Source organism: Sorghum bicolor, chromosome 2, assembly GCF_000003195.3.
Source record: "Sorghum bicolor cultivar BTx623 chromosome 2, Sorghum_bicolor_NCBIv3, whole genome shotgun sequence".
NCBI lineage: Eukaryota > Viridiplantae > Streptophyta > Magnoliopsida > Poales > Poaceae > Sorghum > Sorghum bicolor.
Window position 1 is genome coordinate 70,970,684 of NC_012871.2, and position 21,610 is coordinate 70,992,293.

At 49.1% G+C, this 21,610-nt stretch overlaps 2 protein-coding genes across 2 annotated transcripts; both read right to left on the reverse strand.

The window, feature by feature from the left end:
* LOC8056357 (calcium-dependent protein kinase 20) lies at positions 483–4,130 on the reverse strand. The gene is made up of 8 exons (XM_002463002.2): positions 3,258–4,130; positions 2,794–2,917; positions 2,485–2,628; positions 2,064–2,216; positions 1,761–1,876; positions 1,508–1,675; positions 1,096–1,326; positions 483–953 (listed from the first exon to the last, which is right to left on the reverse strand). The coding sequence occupies exons 1-8, from the start codon at positions 3,798–3,800 to the stop codon at positions 801–803; spliced, it is 1,632 nt and encodes a 543-aa protein (XP_002463047.1). The 5' UTR covers positions 3,801–4,130; the 3' UTR covers positions 483–800.
* On the reverse strand, positions 19,434–20,867 carry LOC8081770 (polygalacturonase inhibitor 1). Its single transcript, XM_002463003.2, has one exon. It carries the CDS (start codon positions 20,804–20,806, stop codon positions 19,805–19,807), a length of 1,002 nt encoding a protein of 333 aa, XP_002463048.1. The 5' UTR covers positions 20,807–20,867; the 3' UTR covers positions 19,434–19,804.

A 21,610-nucleotide genomic window follows, 5' to 3' on the forward strand; every position in this document is an offset into this window, starting at 1 on the left:
CCCGGACAGCTACGTGCACCGGCCGATTTTTCAGGCGCGTTTACGTTTCCCTTTTGTTTTAGCGTCATAATAGGCAGGCTGTTGACCAGTCCAACTTTAAATTGTGTGTTCAAACGTAGTAGCATGTCACGTCTAAACAAACCCACCTGTCCCATCTTTTGAACGCCAAATTGCCAGTGCCCTCATTTTTTAGGCATGGACAGGAAAACGTCACGTTTGGCTCTACGCTCACAATGACCAAGATTCAAAGATTTCTTTTGTATATCTCAATGGATCTCTGGCTGGACTCTCCATATATGGCATATAGGTCATCTACACCTCTGGAAATTGGCAATCAGAGACGTGGTCAAGCAGCAGACTTTGGAGTGAAGCACCTTCATGTCTTCATCCGTTAAATTTGACCCGTAAATTCAATTCCTCCATCCAGGTTCAAACAACCGCTATCGATCGAGCACCACACGCGTGAACTCGTCATCAGGATATTAAAGAACAACCCACAAGCAAATGGATAAACAGAAGTTAAGAAATGCGTACAACTTCCTAATCTTTTTCCCCTCTTTCTCTTGTACAGTACACTTTGCCCTAATAAGGCGTGGAAATGAGTGAGGCGTGGATCATGCAGTCTAAATACAATCGTAGCATCAACAATCCCTCTAGCTAATGCTTCAAACAGGCGGCGAGCGAAGAATAGAAAGCAATCATCAAACATCAGGACGAGCAGAAGAGCTGTCAACAAACAACCAGAAAATCTACACAGGGTTTCCATCTGTAATTCACAACTTGCCTATGGGTGTTATCGGCTACCGCGTACTCGTCATCTGCAACGATCCATCCTTTTGCAGCTTAAGGCTCAGGTTGGTGAACCGCTCTCTCGAATACTGTCTCGATGCTTTCCTCCAGTCTGTTCCGGCCTTCATCATCGCCGCAAACTCATCATAGCTTATCTTGCCATCCTGGGGAACAAGATAATGAAAACAGTTTGAGATACTCAGTACCACAGAGTTCAGCGTTTTAATCATTACACCAAATGAGCTAAACGAGAAATGAGAAAGAAGCTAGCATACATTTACAACTAATTGACCAAGAAGTACAAACCTTATCAGTGTCTACATCACGGATAATGGCATTGATAACCTCTTCATGATTTTGTCCAAGGTCATCAGCTAATGACTCACGGAGTTCATCGATTTCAATATAACCACTCTTGTTCCGGTCAAAGTATGCAAATGCCTTATGCAGATGCTCATCATTTCCAATCTTTCTTAGATGAACAGATAATGTAACAAATTCTCCATAATCCAAGGACCCATTTCCATCAGCATCCGCCTGGCACAACATACACAAACAGTAAATATAAAAGGCCCAGGAAAACATTAAAACGGGTTGATAAAATATTATTTAAAGGTATTTGACATAAACAAAACAAAACAAAACAAAAAACTAGAGTCCAATATTAAAGAGGTGCAAGTTTAAGTTTCTGTTGTGGAGGAAAAGAATGTCAACTCACAGCTTCCATTAGTATTTGAACATCTGCATCAGGCATTTGGTGACCAAACTTATGCAGACCAAGCTTCAGCTCATCGAAACTAAGCATTTGATCCTTGTTAAGATCCATCTTCTCAAACATATCCTTTATGTCAGCAGCCTCTTCTACTGAAAGATGCTCAGCTATGACCTGTATTCAAAGATGTGAGAAATTCCAGAGCAAATATGACAATTGAAGGGGTATCATTTGAGGTTAAGTCAGACTGAAAATGTACCCTAAGTGCATGCTTCTTGAACTTGTTCATCACAGAGAATTGTTGAAGTCTAGCCTTAACAGTTTCACCCAGATTGACATTTGGAGCCTTCTTAATGTTCTGCAACCATGGGTGATCTGGATGGAGATACAAGGTTATCAGACAAATATATAGGGGAGAACACTTATGAAATATTATAGCATTATCTTCCATCAATGCTAACACAAGGTTCAGAAATCTAGGATTATAATTCTCACTGGTTTAAGGTTGAAAAAAAAACAAGCAAAACACAATATAGTCATCTAGTGTGAGAATGATTATTACCAAGCACTTGCTGAGCTGTCAATCGTCGTTTTGGATCCGGATTGAGCATTCCTCTGACAAGGTCTTTGGCATTATCAGACACCCTTGGCCATGGATCCCTCTTGAAATCAATGGCAGATCGGATAATTGCCTGAGCAACACCCTGTTCCGTTTCTGCATTGCAACATTGAAACAAAAAAAAATGTCAAAAACATTTAACAACATAAAATTAAGATGCATTTTTATGCTCTACAGCCCCATCTCCCAATCACCAGGCCCAAATTCAATGTTAAGAAAAAAGAGTATCAGTCCACAGTATGCCATATTGAGCATTTGAATTTACAAGAGATTAGAATATATTCTTTTTTGTAATTCTCAACATTCTAAACTGCTATTGTATACAGATGTATCACAGTTGTCCATCATTCCATAGAAAACTAACCTGCCCAGAATGGGGGGACACCACAAAGAAGAATGTACAGAATCACTCCTGCACTCCAAACATCAACCTCTGGGCCATAGTTTCTCTTTAGCACCTCTGGAGCCATGTAATAAGGACTTCCAACAATCTCAGTAAACCGTTCGCCTACACAAATTCAAATTCAGTACTTCAACATATGCCATGCAACCAAGAAGCAAAAGAGATAAGACAGGCCACCACAGTCCAGTGATCATACTGTCAACAAGATGACATCATCGACAATGACTGATGGAGCAAAATGACAAATAGATAAAGGAACATAAACTGCACCTGGAGTGAAAAATACAGACAGGCCAAAATCAATGGCCTTAAGGGCCGCTGATTCTTTCTTGTTCGCAAACAAGAAATTTTCTGGTTTGAGATCCCTGTGCATCACTCCATGCTTATGGCACATCTGACATTGTACAAGACATAACAGATGAACAAGTTAACTCATCTCATCGTTCTGATTATAAACGAGTTAAAGACTGAAGAAATGAAATTACAAACAATCTAATTACAAGATGTTAGCCAAGGAATGATAGTCTAAATTAGTAGCCAGAGTGGACACAGCTAAACATTTACTACTACATAACCTATCGAATCAACTATTGAGAAAGCTATCATATTAGTGATGACTAGAAACTGACCCCACGAGGCATAATGAGAGTAACTGAAACACATATAACGACATTCATTTGTAATTTTGCTGTCCAATAGTAATGATTCTACTATGTATCGAAACAAAATCTCACCTGCACGACCTCGACGATAGTGCGTGTGACCAAGGCGGCAGCGCGCTCAGTGTAGTGTCCCCGCGCCACGATGCGGTCGAAGAGCTCCCCGCCCTCGCAGAGCTCCATGACGAGGTGCACGGCATTGTCATCCTCGTAGGTGTCCCTGAGCGTGACGACGTTGGGGTGCTTGGGGAGGTGGCGCATGATCTCCACCTCCCGGCGCACGTCCTCGATGTCGACGGGGGTGCGGAGCTTCTTCTTGGAGATGGACTTGCAGGCCAGCGCCTCCCCCGAGGCGCGGTCGGTGCAGAGGTAGGTGACACCGAACTCGCCGCGCCCGAGCTCGGCGCCGAGCTCGTACCGCGCCGCGATGTCCCGCCCCGTGGGCTCCCGCAGCACCACCAGCCTGGGCGCGCTCGCCGGCGCCGCGCGGTTGTACTCGATCGAGAAGGGGTTGGGCTTCTTGCCCTTCTTCTGCTTCGGCTCCTTGGGCTCCTTGGACTTCTTCTTGCCGCCGCCGGCGTCGGCGGCTCCTTTCGGCGTCACGCAGCAGTTGCCCATCCCTCCTCCCTAGCCGCCGTGGAGATCCGACAGCCCCGGAGTAGGCGAGTCAAGGAACCGCACGGCCCGCGGAGATCTGTGAGGGGGGAGGAGAAGGGCGGAGATGGAGAGAGCGGCCGAGGAACGAACAGCGCGTGCGCGTTTGGTGTGCGCGTTGTAGGGAAGCGGAGACGGCGAGGCGAGGCGAGGCGAGAGGGGTTAAATCGCGCGGGGGGGATTCGGTGTAGACGGAGTCAGCGGTGGCGGCGTCTGGCCCCCGAGTGGGAACCCGCCAGTGGTAAAGCCAAGCCCAGCAGCGACGGGGCCGCGGAGGGGGGAGGGGAGGCAACGGGGAAGGAAGGTGGGAGACGAGACGAGCGGAGAAGGGGAGGTGGTGGTCAAACACGACCCTCGCTCACGCCTTTTCCCCTTCCTCCCTCGCGTCTTTCTTTTCTTTTTCTCCTCTCGCTGTCATTTTATTTTATCTTCTCGTTCGTAATTTTTTGAAATTCACTTCAATTCAATTTTTGTTCCGATGAATTATCTAAATTCTGCTAGTGACTATAAATATTTAATGGCGTTACGGGAGAAGGAGACTTTGTTGGAAGAGTGAAGAGGACTGGACGAAAAAGGAGGTTAGGTGAGAGGGGATTTAAAATGACATTGCGCAGGATTCGTGCAATCTCGGCCGCCTAATCATAGCGGACAGGTCGACGTTTTGATGGTGGCAAAAGCGTAGCGCTACAGCGTTTTAAGCGGCGAACGGATTTCCTGGCTCAAGTGGGGGGCGTTGCTGCTGTGCTGTGTCCAACGAAACGTGTAGAGGAATCGCCAGATCGAAGAGTGTCTCGTGAGCATTTTATTGTCAAACCAAATAGAAATGCGTCTATCCTGTGGGAAGTTTCTTCACTTGGTTCTTCCAGCTCAAAGCAAAAGGGCGAGACCGCGAGAGTGAGACCAGCTACTTTGACGCTATGACAATAGCATATGTTGTGGGTTGGTTACGCAGGGACTTGCTTAGAACGCAAGAGTTCCTGCAATTCCTCCAAAACTTTTGAGTAGGGTTTTAGAATGGGGTTGTTTGATAGATATTTCTGGATGATCGTGTTGGACTTCAGAGATTCTGATTTAGCTTTCATATGATCTTCGTGGTCATGTTTTTTCCCCTTTGCCATTCAAGATGCCTTAACCATTTTTCATTTCATCCATTAATTACAATTCACACACCGCGTTCCACTTTGAGTAAACCCCAACTTAATGGTACCTTGTGTGTTAGGCACCCGTTCAGCAGCCATAAACGCGACTTGAACGCCGTCAGCATGGCAGGGATTAAGCCCGGACCTGCCCCTACTTTCCTCCTGCTCATCGGATATCACCGCACTGCCCGTGTCAGTAGCAGTGTGCGTGGTACTGCTGTCCTCCCGTTTCGCCGTAAGCGGCCCGTTCGTCAGCACCCGCCGGAGGTCGCACGCACACGCACACGCACACCGCCCGCGGTCGCGGACTCGCGGCAAGCAAAGCTAGCGATCGCCGATCACGGGTCGGCGTCGACGGGAACCAGGCATTGATGTCCCGGCGTCTCGTCGACCCGTCGCGAGGCGCGGGGCCGTGCGAGCGGGACTGCTGCCCGGCCGTAAAAGCGCCGATGGCAGCGGGAACCACCGGGAAAGGGACGCCACGGCCCGCCCGTTCACACCTCACCGTCTCGCTACGTCCGTGAGTGAGCCGGCGCGGATCGTGTCGTGCGACACGGACGCCGTACGTGGACGTGGCATTTCTGTTTTGGCGGGGCGATTTTTGCCGTGGCACTGCATATGCAGGCAGCGCCCGCACACATCGGCGCCGTCGCCCTGTCTGCCTGCCTTGTTCTCACGGTCACGGCATGGCATGCCGCGAGTTGGCGACGGACAAGAGGTGCGTGCGCTTTGGCGACCAGCCTACCCTACCCCGAGAGTACCCGTGCAGCAGCATAACGACAAAAGCAGAAACCCCACCCGTGACGGTACATCGTGGCCTCCAAAGGATTGGGAAAACCGGTCCGTGTCTGTCCAGCGAATCACAGTGATGGAACAGTAGTAGCCTAGTACTAAAATTTGTAAAATTTTTCAAATTATCAAATCTTGCGACAAAAATTAAATATAGATAAAATAAATAACTAATTATATAGTTTACCTATAATTTGCAAGACGAATCTTTTAAACATAATTAATCCATGATTAGATAATATTTGTCAAATACAAACGAAAGTGCTACCGTGTCTATTTCGTTAAAAGAAAAAAATAATAGCCGGCTAATGGAGTAATGGATATGCATCAAGTTGCTGTTGCTACTGGTCTGAACCCACTGCCTACCAAAAACGAGTCCACGCCCACGGCTGGAGTCGTGTGTCTTCAGATCAGGAGCGACGCCGGAGCGGATGTGCTATACTGCTATGCCTATGGCGGTGATTTGGACGGCCAGTGAAAAATATGATTGGTGATGACGTGCATGGTGCCTGCCCTAATCAGACGCTGCCGATGGCAACAGTCATGTGGAGCCATCCATGGAGGGAGCGGAGTGCGTGGTTGGAAATGTGAAAGGAACAGAGTAAGCCGCCCCGTCGGACGACGAAGAGGTCGTGAGTCTTGCTTGGCATCCAGAACAGTCAAAGTACGCCATTCATCGGAGGCGCACTAATAATAAAGGAATTAGTATCGTTTGACGCTGGGTGTAGTCGCCGGCGCTTGCCGATCCAGTCGCGGGTCAGACGGCTCGCTGCGGAACGGAGCACCAGGCCACCAGTGACGTGCTTTCTGCTTTGTGCGTGCGTGAATGCGTGCTGGTGCTACCAGGAACGCGCTGGAGGTCGAGGGAAATCAACACGCTGTTAAGAAGCACTCGAGCTCATGAGCAGGACATTTTTTTGGTTGCCACGCGAGGCGCGGTTCAAGCAGTGTTCGGGCTCGCGCACAATGGTCAAGGGGGGAAAAAACAGAGCGGAAGGGAGCACCGTTGCGGTGCACCCTATGAAACACGCGCAGACGAAGGTAATCTGCACGTTGTGAAATCCACGAGTTGTATTGTACCCCCTATGTAACATCCCAGATTTTTTTTACGTAAACCAAAAATACGAGCTTTTTAAAATTTTTCCTGTAATCGTGTGAAGCATATAGTTTTTAGATCTAACTCGATCCTAACCCGCTAACAAATCGTGGCATACATGTAGATTTGTTTCTAGGTGAGTGCTTTTGTTCGTGAGTCGGTTGGGAGTTTAGTCTTGTTTAGGGTTTTGAGTTTCTTTTGGAGTGTACAAATCCGTAGCGAAGTCTGTCTAAATCTATGTTGAGCCTATCTCAAAGGCGAAGCGAATCCCTTCTCAATCTTTCTGTTGGAGTACGTCTCAAACTCCTTTGAATTCTTTTGAACTCTTCCCGAAATTCCCCTCTCAATCCCCTCTTTAAAAATCCTTTAAACCTAATCCCAAATTTCTTTATCTTTTAATAGGAAATCTTGTTTCCTTGGGCTCCAACTCTTTTCTTTCTCCCACTCTCGCTAGGCCCAGCCTGCCTCCCCCCTTCTCCTCCTGGCCTGCTAGCGCCACCGGCCCAGCCCCATCTCCGCGGCCCAGCTACCTCCCCTCGGCCCAAGCAACCCCGCGGCCCAGCTCTCCTTCTGGCCCAGTCGCGCCCCTCCAACCCTAGGAGAGGACGCGCCCCTGCCTTCCCCAGAACGCCGCCGCCGCCGCGCCAAGGAGGAAACCCGTGCGCGCCTGCCCTCTGCCCCTCGACGTCCGTGCTGATGCGCTCCACGTGTCCCAACGCGGACACGGACGCCGAGGATGGACGCGCTGCCCCTGGAACCCTAGCCACGCACTATAAGAGCCCCTAGCGCCGACGCCGCTCTCCTCCATTCCCGAGCCGCCGCCCCTGCACCCTCAGCGCCCTCGCCGCGCTGAGCCCTGGCCCCGCGACGCCTCCGTCCCCGTCCTCGCCACGGTCGCCGCGTCCAGGAGCGACGCCGCAGCGAGTGCTCCCTCTTCGTCGAGCTCCAACTCGAAGCCCCTCGCTCCGTCTTCACCGACGTCGAAACCACCGCGAGCACGACACCCCGGGAGCGCGTCCTCGTCAAGCTTCTGTCTCGACGCCGAGCCACCACCGCGACCCAGCCCCGTTCGCCACGACGTCCGCGCCCGCGCCACCACCGGTCCACTCTACCCCCCCCCCTCGCAACGTCGACCCCGCCCCGAGCCTCGGTCGTGGCCTCGTCCTCGCGTCGCGCCCTCGCCGCGAGCGCGGCACCCCAGAGCGCGTCTTCGTCAACAACGCCAGCGCGGACGCCACCGGAGCCCCCAACCTCGTCGCGACGCCACGGCCATGCCTCTGCTTCGAGCCCCGAGCACCCCCTCGCGCTGGAGCCTCGACCACGCGCGTCGCGCCTCGACCTCGCCGCGCCGAAGACGCCGAGCCCCGACGCGTCCTCGTCCTCACCCTGCGACGCCACCGAGCCGACCGCGGCTCCGAGCTCGCCTCGGTCACCACCCTGTCCGCGAACTGCGATGTCGCGAGCCGCACCGAGCAGTACCTCCACGATGTCGTGCCAAGCTGCCACCTTGCCAAGCTCTTCTCCGCTGCCGTCGGTGAGCCACCAGTGCCCATTTTCCCTCCTTTTCCCCTTCATGTGTTCACCTTGCTGAGACCGGCCTTCGTGCCGCGTTCTTCTCTGTGCAGGGATGCTGCAGCCACGCTGTGCCACTTGTCGGAGCCGCTGGACTTAAGACATCGCTGCTGTCAGAGCGCCGAACCTGCGAAGCGTTGCCGAACCCCAAGCCTTCTCCTCCAGCTCTGCCTTTGCCAAGCCGCGACCAAGCTATAGAAGCCCTCTGCCATCCTCGCCACCAAGGTCGAACCCTAGTCGACGCCGACGAAAAACCCCTTTTGCTTTTGTACATCTTTCTATCAACGTTCATACATGTCGTGCGCCTTTCACATGATTTATCTATATCCATGCCTGTGTCGTGCCTTCGTGCCGGTCTATTACCTATTTGTTTATCTATCTCTGTTGGACGTTATGGAAATGTGCTACTCTATTGTTGTCTTGTGTTGGTCGCGACATTGTGGTTCTTTGTGTGTTGGTTCTTGTGTAGTGTGGTTGGTTGGTTGTGAACCGTGCCTTCGAGCCGGTTGAGAGAATGATGTGTTTGAATGTTGCGATCGCGAGTTTGTCTCGCCATGGTCGTAGTGCCAAGCATATCCCTCCTCTCGGGTTGTCGTCGTTCTTTCGTTTGTTATTTGCCTGAGGACTGAGCCTTCGAGCCGGTCGGGGAAGTGGTGGTGCACTCGATCATTTCGATCGTGGGTTCGTCCCGCCGTGATCGCGATGCCGAGCGTAACTCATTCCCTGTGTTTAGTTGACTTCGTTGCGCTACGGTCGTTAGCTCCTATTCCCGTTCCTCGAACGTGGTCATCGTGGACTCGATGACGTTAACGACGCGGTTCTTACCCGCACACTCGAGACCTAAATGACCTAGTCTAGTGGGATACGAATTAGGGGACAACCTTCGTAGAACTATCGGAGAAACTCGTTAGGTGAAGCTCATGGCCGCGAGTCCACCTTGCCATGGCCATTGGGCTTTACCCCATTTCTCCCGTGTTTATCCTAACCACCTCGTATGCTTGTACCACTTCGACTATAGCATTCCCTCGGACCTAGCGGTGACAACCACATCGCTATGGGCCTTAGGAATAGCCTTGTGCTGATTTAGATGCACAGTCATGGTGCCCTACGAGTGGGTTGGGATCGTGGGGTCGTATTCCTTTTATCCAACCGTCGTTGTTCCATGATGAGTTGGTCGAACGAGTATGGACTCCATTCTTCTTCCCTCTCGTTCTCAATCCCGTCGATCCAGTAAGATGGGGATTAAGCCCCTTTTGCTTGTTTGATGTTTTGTTTCCAATCCCGCGATTCCCGCCGTTGCTATGGCGAGCGGATCAAAGGAAGGTGAATCCCGTGTCTTTTCCCGCCTTTTTGGTTCTTCGTGCTTAAACTCTTGTACACTTGTACCTATTCGACCGTAGCATTTCTTGGTTCTCGTGGTGACAACCGCACCGCTAAGAACCCTGGTGATGTCTTAGTGCATTTAGTGCACCTAGGTTGTGGTACCCTACAAGTAGTTTGAGCACTCGTGTTCTTGTGTGTCACTCTTTCAGATTCCCCGTCTCTTACCATGGCGAGTGGATCGGAAGGAGTAGACCACTTTCCCTTTCTTCTCTCTTTGTTCCACCCTCTCTTGCCTCTCGCCAACTACAATGGCGTATAGATTGAGAGAGACCGGAACTTCTCGTGCTCATAGTCTTTTCGATTCCTGTCAATCTCTATGACACTTGGATCGAAAGACCGTAAGCTGTGGTGTTTGCTTAGAATAAGTTAGGGTCTACGCCCTTGTTATTAAAGCCGTACAGGTCGGCATGATCGACCCGGAAAGTACCGGCTAGGCTAAGACTCAAGCTTGTACTCAGTGAACAACCATTCCCGTTTCTTTTAGCCCAGGGATCGGACATCCGCCGAGAGGGCTAAGTTGTTTTCCTTTCAGTGCTCTTTTAGGGTAGTTGTTCTTCAGTGTTTTGTCGTCTCTTTTCGCGATCTTTCTAGGTCTAGTGATTTGATTGTTTCGCCTTGTTTGTCGCTTTCGAGGTAGTTGCTTCGGTTAGCGTTGATCGGATCGGAACCCGTTGAAGAAAGGACATGCAGATGGAATAAGGACCTCAGATGAGAATGACTACAAGTGCACTGAGGATCTCAGAAATGACATTCGACAGGTGCCACGTCCCACCCAACCTCGTAGAATCCTAATAGACATGCAATAATGTAGATGCTAGTGCTTTACTTTTATGCAAATGAACCGAGATAGGTTGCATGATAGAAATGCTTGTGAGCCATTGCCTTGTTGCAACCTATAACCCTCGCACACCCGCTGTCAGGTTAGATGCTTGCATACTACTTGCTACTGCTTCTACTACGCATTATATCTGTGATGTGATGCAATGTGGGAGATTGGATGTGAGTGGATAAGGCACGTGGTGCCATTAATTGGATAATGAGATGGTAATGGATTTGGGGAGATCTTGGCGTGTGTCTTGGGTGTGTGGTGAGGGTTGAGTCGACCGAGCAGGATCTACGACGAGTCTTGGGACAAGTCTTGCCGGAGGATGCTACCTGGGCGTTCTCCATGAGAGTTACCTGTGGCGGGTACATGTGACAGGGAGAGGTCCCGGAGTGGAGTGTCTTCGTGGGACGAAGCGCCGGGATGGGAGGTGCTGTATAGCACGGGGTAACCGGATGTTCCGTCGAGCGGGGCATCGGTTGGCCCCTCGTGAAGATGTCCTGTTTGGTCACCCTAAGGACTGAGATGTTCTGTGGACCGGGTCTTAGGAAGCCTTACACGCCACTCGCCTTAGCCATAGAACGGGACGGATGTACGACCAGCTAGTGCGGTGCCACTACTACTAGGTTGATAGCAGATAGTGTAGGGAGGTATGGGCATGAGGACCCACACCCTCCTAAGACAGCGTAGTGACCTTAGGGGCCCGGTACTACGCCTCACAGTCTCAGCATGCCGGTGGTACTCCGGTATGGCTCCAGTTCTGAGTGGTAGGGTGGCATCGTATTTAGCTGGGAGGCAGCTCGGAATCAGCCTAGACGGGGGCCACCGTCGATGATGGTGATCTTGTGGTTAGTGTAAACCTCTGCAGAGTTTGGTTGATCGATCGATACATACGCCGATTCGTCGGCTATCGACCTTTCCTAAGTACAGCTTCACTTGACTAGTGAGAGGAGTCCTTTCTACCTTCCCCTGGGTTTGTGTTGGATCCGACGTTGGCCGTGAGGCAAGGCACGAGCGGGAGTCGTACTTGCCGCCTAGAGAGTGAGAGTGTGGTGAGATGTGTGTGATGGGATGGATGGATGGACGTGTGGTTGAGATGGAATAAAACTTGATGAATTATTATTATTAAAATATTGACAAGCTTGCATAGGAAAAACTACAGCCATATATATAGGCCTCATGATCTACCCTTTGCATTCCACTTACCACAAAGCTTACGCAAAAGCATAGGGTGGGAGCCAGTGGCCAGTACAAATCATACTGAAAGTTGTTTAGCAGGTTTTGAACGTGGTCTATGACGATAACTACGAAGAATAGAAGGATTAGGTGGTCTCGTTCTTGCGCTCAAGTTTGGTTCGGAAATGAAGGCTACGCCCGCTGATAAACTACGCCGCCTCTGATGATTCCCCGTGAAGGAGGAGCCTTCACCGCTGACGCGCTACATCGACTCTGATAAAGACCCGTGTGTGTTTTCGCTAGAAAAACGATGTAATAGGCTTGTTGACCAAGAGTTGTAAAGTAAATGTGTTGTAATCTTGTTTTTCACGATGTATGGCTACGATAACAGCTGATATATGATAATGAGATGGTTCAATTTGTGAATTGTCACATTATAATTCGAATCTGTGGATTTTTCCCTTTTTGGAAAAATCTAGGTCGTTTCACCCTCCCTCCCAAATTACAAGTCATTCCAAGAATCTTTGAGAGTCAAAGTTTTTCAAGTTTTACCAAATTTATATAGCAAAATAATAACATTTTTTATACCAACCAAGTATTATTAGATTCTTTGTTTGTTATATTTCCATAGTGTACCTATTTTATGACATAAATCTTTATATTTCTCTCTATATTTTTTGTCAAACTTGAAAATGCTTTGACTCTCAAAAAATCTTGAAATAACTTATAATTTGGAACGGAGAGAATAGTTCGCTTGGTTGATAAGTTATAGTTGAAAATATTGTTTGCTAATTTGTTATAAAAAATTACTGTTAAATAACTACTAGTAGATCATTTCAAGCGAACAAGCTAGTTGCAGCTTCGTTGGTTGAAAGTTGAAACGGAGACTCGCAGTCTTTTTTCTTTTTTCTTTTGAGAGTCAACGGCGACTCGCAGCTGAATTGCCTGGACGCCCGTGCTAGGCTTCGAATGTATTGCGTGTTCGCCCCCGGTTGGCCCATTCATCGTTGAATTGAAACCAAACACAGGCGTTCGCCCGGTTGGCCCATTTACGGTTGAAACCAAATCACAGGCGTCCGGTCCAAAATTCCAGATCCGTAAAGGCCCAAAACTCCAGATATGTAAAGGCCATCCGAGCAACTCTAACAAACCCCAAAGCATAGCCCCTACTCCAGACCCTATAATTGGTTAGACACTCATATTTCTCTCTCAGACCCTATTCTTGTTGGCCCAACAAGACAACCCCCATCCTCCATCGCGTGTCCTAGCCTCAGCACATGCTCCCTCTCTCTCTCTCTTCCCTTGTATGTGCATGACACCCTACGGTAACCGGCTCGATGCTCTAGTTGTGTCCATGTCCAAAGAAAGAAGAAAGCGGAAGAAGAAAAAGACAATGACGAGTGGGTCCCTTCTGTCATTCTCTCTAGAATAAGTTTGAGGGCCCAAATTTGGGTGCTACTGTTGGAGTTGAAGCAAAAAAGTTAAACCCTAAAAAGTAGGAGGAGCACCCAAATTAAAAATAGAAGCCAAGTTTTGGAGGCCTGCTGGAGTTGCTGTTAGGTGCTCCAAGATGTCCGCTGCTCCTGAAACCTGATAGCAAAGCGATGCCTCAAATGAAACCTGAAACCTGAATGTGCAATTAGACTAACAACAGTCACAAAATAGCACTTGCTCATTAAGGCTTCAGAACACGAATGATGAGCAGCACCAGCCAATGCTGTTTCTGAACTAAGAAATGAAGAAATTAATCCCAAACAGATGAACTGCACAGAGGTCCTTTATAGAGAGAATTATTATCTTAGCCCTAAAAGAAGTGCCTATTAGTTTCTTAGCTTTTTTTAAGTTGAACTTAGTTATTTGGTCCAGATTCGAGTTTTGCTTGGTTTTATGGTCCTTCCATTAGTTTGATGAGGTAATGAGGTTAAGCAGTACATGAAAAGACTATTTTACCCCTGGTGCTGAATGAAAAGGAGCAGTAGCCTACACCAAAAACCATAAGACCATATTGTGAAATTATTGATGCTAAGCCATCTGAAAAACCCGTACAATGTATATGTAGGCTACTGTTCTTTTTCATTTAGCGCCAGGGGTAAAATAGTCTTTTCATGTACTACTTAACCCTGTTACCTCATCAAACTAGCGAAAGGGCCATAAAACTAAGCAAAACTCGAATCTGGGACAAATAACTAAGTTCGACCAAAAAAGAGCTAAGGAACTAAGAGACACTTTTTTAGGGCCAAGGAAATAATTCTCTCTCCTTTATATGCTATGACAAAGTTTATGTACAAAAAGCATCTAAAAAAATATCAGCTATGCCTGCCTATGTTCTCTTCATCTGTCGTCCCTACTAATCCTGAAACTTTTTTTTGTCAAATACGCACGACAGCTGCACATCATTATATTGAAAAATTGAACAATCCAAATCCAAAGTCGGTTCCACGCCTTCGTTGGTTTTTCTTTGTTACATTCGCGCCCTTTGCGAAGATTGATACTGAAACCTCATAACAAATGATGACAGAGATAGCCTGAAATATAACATGCAACATTCAGATCGACAGAGATATGAGAATGCCTGAGTGTGCATTCAGACTGGCAAAGTAATCAGTACATGCTATATATAATATAACATACTAATAAGTATTCTTATATATTAAGACTTCATATATGTACAAACCATAGCCATCCAAGAGGCTTACAGACCTACATAACACGACATGCATGACATGGCTTTACACTACTGCTGCAAACTAATAAAAGGTCCAAAAGATCTTACCACCCGGCTACACTGCTATCTAGAACCTGCACCCACCTATTGCTGTGCTATCCAAACGACAAAAAAACATGTAGCAGAAATAACGAAGTAACATAAACATACCATCAGTCCATCACACCATTTCCTAAAAACAAATTGCTGACAATAAGATGAAGCCTACCATTCCAGTACCAAGACATGACAGCCACGGTCGTTAAGTGTTACAAGAACAGCAACTAATTGTTCAATGTGGGTTTTAGGCGGCCTCAGGCCATCATAGAAAAACTTCATTTCCTCAGGAATAGGACAAGGGTCATCAGCATCAGTATTTTTCTCTCACAACAAATCGTCATCAACATCAGCCAAAACGAAACAGCCAGCCGAATAGCCCCTAAATTGCCTGCACATACGAACAGCTATGCTCCTCTCCTTACTCCCAACAACACTAGAACAAATGCAAAGACGCTACTCCACATCAGCCACTCTCTTTTCCAAAGACTTTGCCTTTTCATAGCTCACATCCTTCACAATGACAGAGGCACTCGATTACTATACCACTAAAACTTTCCATTGCATCATACTTATCACAGCTTTTATCACCGAAAAACTTATAACGAGATACAACACCGTCAGCTACATAGTATGGAAGATCCATGTCAATCGGCATACTCCAGCAGCCTACAACAAGGCCAACACCATGAGGCCTGGGCCTCAGTCTGCCAAAAATTTGCCAAAGCACCACCCGCTTACATAAAGGAACACAATGAGCGGTCTACAGCAACAACATGGTGACCACAAAGAAAGAAACGAATCCAGGTTAGCCCAAAATAATACAAAGATTAAGATATGTAGCACAATCACAGTAACAACGCACCGCCGATACATAAATATCAGCAGGACTGCAGGTTTCTTCACAATCAGGCAGATGCACTGAAAAAAAAAGGAAACGAGCCAGCACCCTCCATCTGCGGCAGAAGCAGAATCGAACCAATCCCTGACAGAACATGCCCAGTACCAGCATTACCGCTATGGCGCTATCAGCACAGCCTTGATTAAGCTTCTGAAGATCAACAGATACACAAAATGCTCAGCTACAAAAAGATATTAACTACGCTTCAGATTACTAGATGAACTCAGTATGGCTACCAAAAAATGCACCTGGCGACTCGCCCTTCCACAACCCGGCGTCTTCAGCAGGGAACGGCGTCTTCCTCCGCATATTAAAAGAATCTTCGGACTCACCCAGAATGGCACTGAGAGAACGAGCAGCAAAGGAATTGTTCGAGCGATAACGACACCGACCAAAGGCCGCAAGCAGAGAGAACGCACCAGGATTAGATGGCGGGGTGGTTTAGGGTTTAGGGTTATTATGCTTATCGGGTGGGCTACAAAATGTGACCCATGTTTAGTTCCTCCTCCTAAAGCTTAGTCCTCAAGGATCACCAGCGCCGGTACCAGCCGAGCCGTTGCCATGCTGGTGGGTCGGATCGATCTGACCAGGCCGGCGGTAGCAGGGTCAACGAGGCTGACCGGCGGGTAGGGCCAGGGAGCAGCGAGGGAAACTGTTTGGCTAATTTGATTCGGACCGCTCTTCATGTGTTGTAATTTCATCAGCCATGGCTCTTCTTGCGTTGTATTATTGCAACAAGGTACTCTCTTCGTCCTTAAATAATTGTTACTGTTGGTTTACTAGTAAAATTTGACTCAATTTATAAAAAATATATGCAACATTTGTATCTCCAAATAAATTTATTAAAAATTAGAGTCAAAGACTTTTTCAATAATACTAATTATGTAATATAAATATAAATATTTGTTAATATATATTTCATCAAAATTATTTTTTGAAAAGCGCAAACGACAGATATTTAAAGACGGAGGAAGTAGCAGATCACTGAGATCGAGAGGGGCAGGGCCGAGTGGAAGCGAGGAAGAATCTGGTTTCTGGCGTAGGTTATGGAAATTAGATTGTCCACCGAAAGTGAAACATTTCCTTTGGAGGCTTTGTCAGCAGTTAGACGTGTGCTGAAAAGAAGAGGAATGGAGATCGACACAAGGTGCTGTATGTGCAATCGCCTAGAAGAAGATGGGGCCATCTGCTTTCGTAGTGTAAGGAGGTGAAGCAGGTATGGAGAGAACTGAACCTAGAGCAAGTGACATACAGGCTGACTGATGCCGTGTCCCCAATACAAATGATGGAACGTGTGATGGAGCTGGAAGAGAAACAGAAGCTCATAGTGATCACGCTTCTGTGGCTATGGTGGGGAAAACCAAATAGCTTCAGAGAAGAGGTAGTCCGGAGATCAGCTATGGAGGTCGCATATATCACTGCTCTCCAAGCTGACAAATTTCAGAAAACGGACCGTGAAAGAGTTGTGCCGGAAATCAGTCAGAGTTTGAGATGGTCCAAACCACCGGAGGGGGTCCTGAAGATAAACTCGGATGGGGCTTTCAATTGCAAGGAGAACTCGGGGGGGGGGGGGGGGGGGGGGGGGGCTTCTGTCATCAGAGACGAGCAGGGCTCTGTGATCAAAGCTGGAGCAGCTGCTGAGCCTTTTCTCTTCGATGCGTTTCATTTCATGCCGAGCTATTGGGCTGTATGCATGGCTGGTCTGAAGGAAGCCGCAAGGATGGGTATTGCTCATGTATGCATAGAAACCGATGCTACTATGGTGAAACCTGAAGGAGGCAGTAGAGGGAGATGATTTCCGGCTGTCAAAGATGGGAGGCGTCATCACAGAGATCAAGGATCTGATGGCCTCTGAATTTATTTCGTTTTCGAGTGTGTTTGGTTCAAATGAGGTGATATATCATCTTCTCACTCCTCACTTTTATATTTGATTTGCGGAATGGAATGAGTTGATCCATCACCACCTTATTCTTCATAAGCTAATAATTAGTATATGTATGAGGATTGTATTGATTCCACCAAAATTTATGGGATGAACTCATGATGCATCACCACATGATGCATAGAGTAACTTCACAAACCAAACACACCTATGTTTGTCATCGTCTTTGTGATTTGCGGCGATAGGTTATAATTGTCCAAGTGAATCTGGTATCACTTGGGATGGTGTGCCTCATGGTGTTGAGGATCTAGTGCTGAGCGAATTAGGCTAAAGCAAATGAGTAATGAAAGACCGGAAGTTTTTAAAAAAAGTCACTTGAATCGGAAATTACATATGGAATGGTCAAACGAACATTTGACACATATCTAAGACCACCGTGGATATATGCATGCATTAAGCGTGCTTTAAATGGGACACGGAAATTGCATATGGAATGGTCAAACGAACATTGGTCACATGCAGCGTGATTTGCACGATATTGAACAGGTGAGGAAGCAAAGTATTTGGTTTCCACGAGTGAGGAAAATAACATTTGGACAACAAGAAGGCCAAATTGTCCCCCCCCCCCCCAAGAAATATTTCATGAAAACATCAGGAGCATATACTTAGAGTATAGCAAGACGAAATCAGCTGCACATAAGAAAAATAAAAGAAGCCCATTTCTCGGCCCAAATAAAGCGCGAGAAAGCAGCTCGAGAGCGAAGGCAGAAGAAAGGTATTTCTGCATCCTTCGTTCATGCATCACGCAAGCGGGGCTAATGCTGGCGGTGCTGTCTCCGGTCTCCCCACCGGCCCACCCCATCCCAATCCCGGATAGGGGCATCGGGCGGCCACCTCCAATGCGTCCATGTCCTTCCCTGAACCTGGACTCGTGAGCATGACAGTGCATCCTCTCTCGACTCTGGTGTTGTTCGATTCCCCTCCGGGCTCCGGTGGTCCGGCCCTCCCGGTCGGCCGCTCCGATCTTTCCAGTCTTGTTTTTACTCTCACTTCCCCCTGGACCACTTTTACCCAGCAAGCAAGGCCTTGTTTAGTTCTCAAAAAATTTTGCAAAATTTTTCAGATTTTCCGTCACATCGAATCTTTAGACGTATGCATAGAGTATTAAATATAGATGAAAATAAAAACTAATTGCACAGTTTGGTCGAAATTGACGAGACGAATCTTGTGAGCCTAGTTAGTCCATGGTTGGATAATTTTTATCAAATACAAACGAAAGTGCTACAGTATCGATTTTGCAAAATATTTTGGTACTAAACAAGGCCCAAGTGAAGATAGTGTCATAAATCCAGCGACCTGCCAGCTCGTGGAGTAAAAGGAAAATGCAGTAAAAAAAAAGCAGGATTTGAAATGGCTTGCTGCCCTGTGCGGCTGTGCCCTGCTCTCGTGCAACGGTCTGCTTGCAATGAAATACGTAGTACTCCTTGTTGCGCCGTGTAGGTGAGCACTTGCAGCACTACTAGCTGTAGGAGTACTACAGGTACTAGAAAGGGGTTACTAGTCCATACAGCTAGCGCATTCTAGCCGTTAGAAACAGTCCGAAGGAGTCTTGGCAAGTCACCATTGTCCGCAAGCACAGAGATGGCACGACACGCGTCGTATCCAACTGTAGGAACTGCCAAGCAGCCTGAGCTTCCAGATAATATTAGGGTATGTTTTGTAACATAGTAATAATTCTACAAAAAAACTGTATACAAATTTTACTGACGTCAGTTAGCTTTACAAGCAAATATGTGATCTAGAGGAAAAAAAATGGCGTTCTGAAGCCTGAGTTTTTGGATAGAAACTTCACAGATATCAGTTTTTCAATGCGATGAGTTTTTGGATAGAAACTTCAACATAAACAGATATTTGCTGGTCTGAAAAGTTAATGATGAATTATTGTTGGGTAATTTATTGTGAGAAAAAAACACTACTAACTGACAAAAAAAGTACGGCTAAAATGAAAAAAAGATGAGGCTCGCCACGATTCACAGCATCCGACCACGCAACTTCGCAGACAAGCGCAACTTCTTAAAAAAAAAAGAGGAAATATATGATGATTTGCCATTTATAGTACGTAAACATCCTTTTCATACATCAGATCCATACCAAATACACAGTACTACATCCCACACTTCATCAGACACAGTACACGTACACAGCTGTCATTTCGTACACGCTTAACTGCTCAAGATCAACCGCGCGTGCTTACGCGGCCGTACTTTTGTCTATAGCTAAACACACCAGGCACCGTCGTGCTTACACACACACCACCACGATCGGGACGCGAAAAGCACACGTGCGCCGCCGCACGCCGACGAGGGAGAGAGCAGAGGCCGACGAGGGAGAGGGAGAGCAGAGAAGAGAAATCCCAGCTCCGGCGGGGTCCGGGCGACCGGCCGGCTCACTCCAGGTCCTGGCATCCCGCGAGCGGGGTCCCCTTGCGGCACTGGTTGTGCGCGTACGGCTTGCACCCGTGCTTGATGACGCCGTGGCCCTTGGGGAGCGGCCCGCACAGGCGGTTGTAGCTGAGGTCCAGCTTCTGCAGCGTGGACAGGCGCTCCAGCGACAGCGGCACCGTGCCCCGGATGTGGTTGTGGGACAGGTCCAGGTACGTCAGCTCCGGCGGGAACACCAGCTTGCTGAGGTCGAAGTCGAGGTAGTTCCACGACAGGTCCACCTTGCCGATGGGCCGGCCGGCGACGAACAGGTGGGAGGGGTCGCCGGTGAGCTTGTTGTGGGAGAGGTCCACGGTGTTGATCTCGTCGTGGGCGTCGTCGCGCGGGATGGGCCCCGTCAGCTGGTTGTAGGACAGGATCAGCGACCGGAACTGCCCCTGCACCAGCCCCGCCGGGATGGTGCCCGTCAGCTGGTTGTGCCGGAGGTCAAGCGACCGGAGGTTGGGCAGGTCGGCGAACGACGCCGGGATGGTGCCCGTCAGCTGGTTGCTGGAGAGGTCCACGGAGTCGAGGCTGCGCAGCCGCGTCAGGGACTCCGGGATGGCGCCCGACACGCTGGTGTGGGAGATGGTGAGGAACTCCAGCTTGGACAGCGCGGTGAGGCACGCCGGGATGGAGCCCGTGAGCCCCGGCAGCTTGAACAGGGTCAGCGACATGAGCTCCGTCAGCCCGCCCACCGCGGACGGGATCTGCCCGTGCACGTCGTCCGCGGCGTCGATGAAGACGTTGTTCACGCGCCCGGCGTCGTTGCACCGGAGGTGGTCCCACGCGCAGCAGTTGGGCGACGACGCCGTCCACGTCGACAGCGTCGCCGGGTTGCCCAGCGCCTGCTTCACGCTCAGCAGCGCGTGCAGGTCGCTCGGTGCGCAGGACCGCGCCGGCGCCGAGGACGACGCCGCCACGAGGAGGAAGACGGCGAGGAAGGTGGCGGTGGTGGTGGACGCCATCGTGCTCGTGTGCGTGCTGGGCTCTCGAGTGTGGTGTGGGAGTGCGGAAGTGAGGCGCACGGAGGGCTCCTATAAAAAGGGCGCGGCGTGACGGGATAACCCCTTTCTTTTTCCCCCTCGGCATCTTGCCTCCGGTTTTTTTGACCACCCACCACCGGACCGGGGCGCGTGCGCGGACACCGAGATCGCCAGCAGTGTCTGTGCACTGCGAGCACCACCGTGGCTGGCATTGGCATGGTCCTGGGACCTGAAACACTGGCTGCAACCGGACAAAGCCACCCCCGTGCCGGAGTGTCCAGTTCGGCGGTAACTGGCCGGGTGGGAAGGATCCGAGTGGGTTCGCCGGCGTCGCGGCGCGCGCGATTGGTGCGTGCAGGATGAGCATGAGCATGTGGCGCTGCGGCTTTCGTCCGCCGGCGTGCGTGCACATTATTGGACGGCCGTGTAGCACGACCATGCGCCCATGCCTCTGCCTCCTACACGTAGGGTGAGTAAAACTCGCGTACATGTGCGTGCTGATTTCCGAGAACCGAGATGGCGTCGCCTAGCTAGCTAGCGCCTGCCCTGGATCCGCTTGTCCTGGTTATGCTTAGAGCAAGTATAGTAACCTGTATGAGCCGGCTGAGAGATGTACACGTCAATAGAAAAAAGAGCCACGTTGGAGAGAGATTACCGAGCGGGCGCTTCGCATCTCGCCGGCTGTAGCACAAGGTACGAGAAAATATTTACTCTCCCAGCCCTCTCCCAGCCTGCGTGTGAGCGAGAAGCCGTCTGCACTTGGTATGTAGATGCAAATAATAAATG

Coding starts and splice junctions, on each gene's coding strand:
- LOC8056357 (XM_002463002.2), bottom strand. CDS start 3,800: ATGGGCAACTGCTGCGTGACGCCGAAAGGAGCCGCCGACGCCGGCGGC. Junction 2,629..2,793: donor GTCTGTATTTTTCACTCCAG/GTGCAGTTTATG, acceptor GAATTTGTGTAG/GCGAACGGTTTACTGAGATT. Junction 1,327..1,507: donor TTCAAATACTAATGGAAGCT/GTGAGTTGACAT, acceptor ATGTTGTGCCAG/GCGGATGCTGATGGAAATGG.
- LOC8081770 (XM_002463003.2), bottom strand. CDS start 20,806: ATGGCGTCCACCACCACCGCCACCTTCCTCGCCGTCTTCCTCCTCGTG.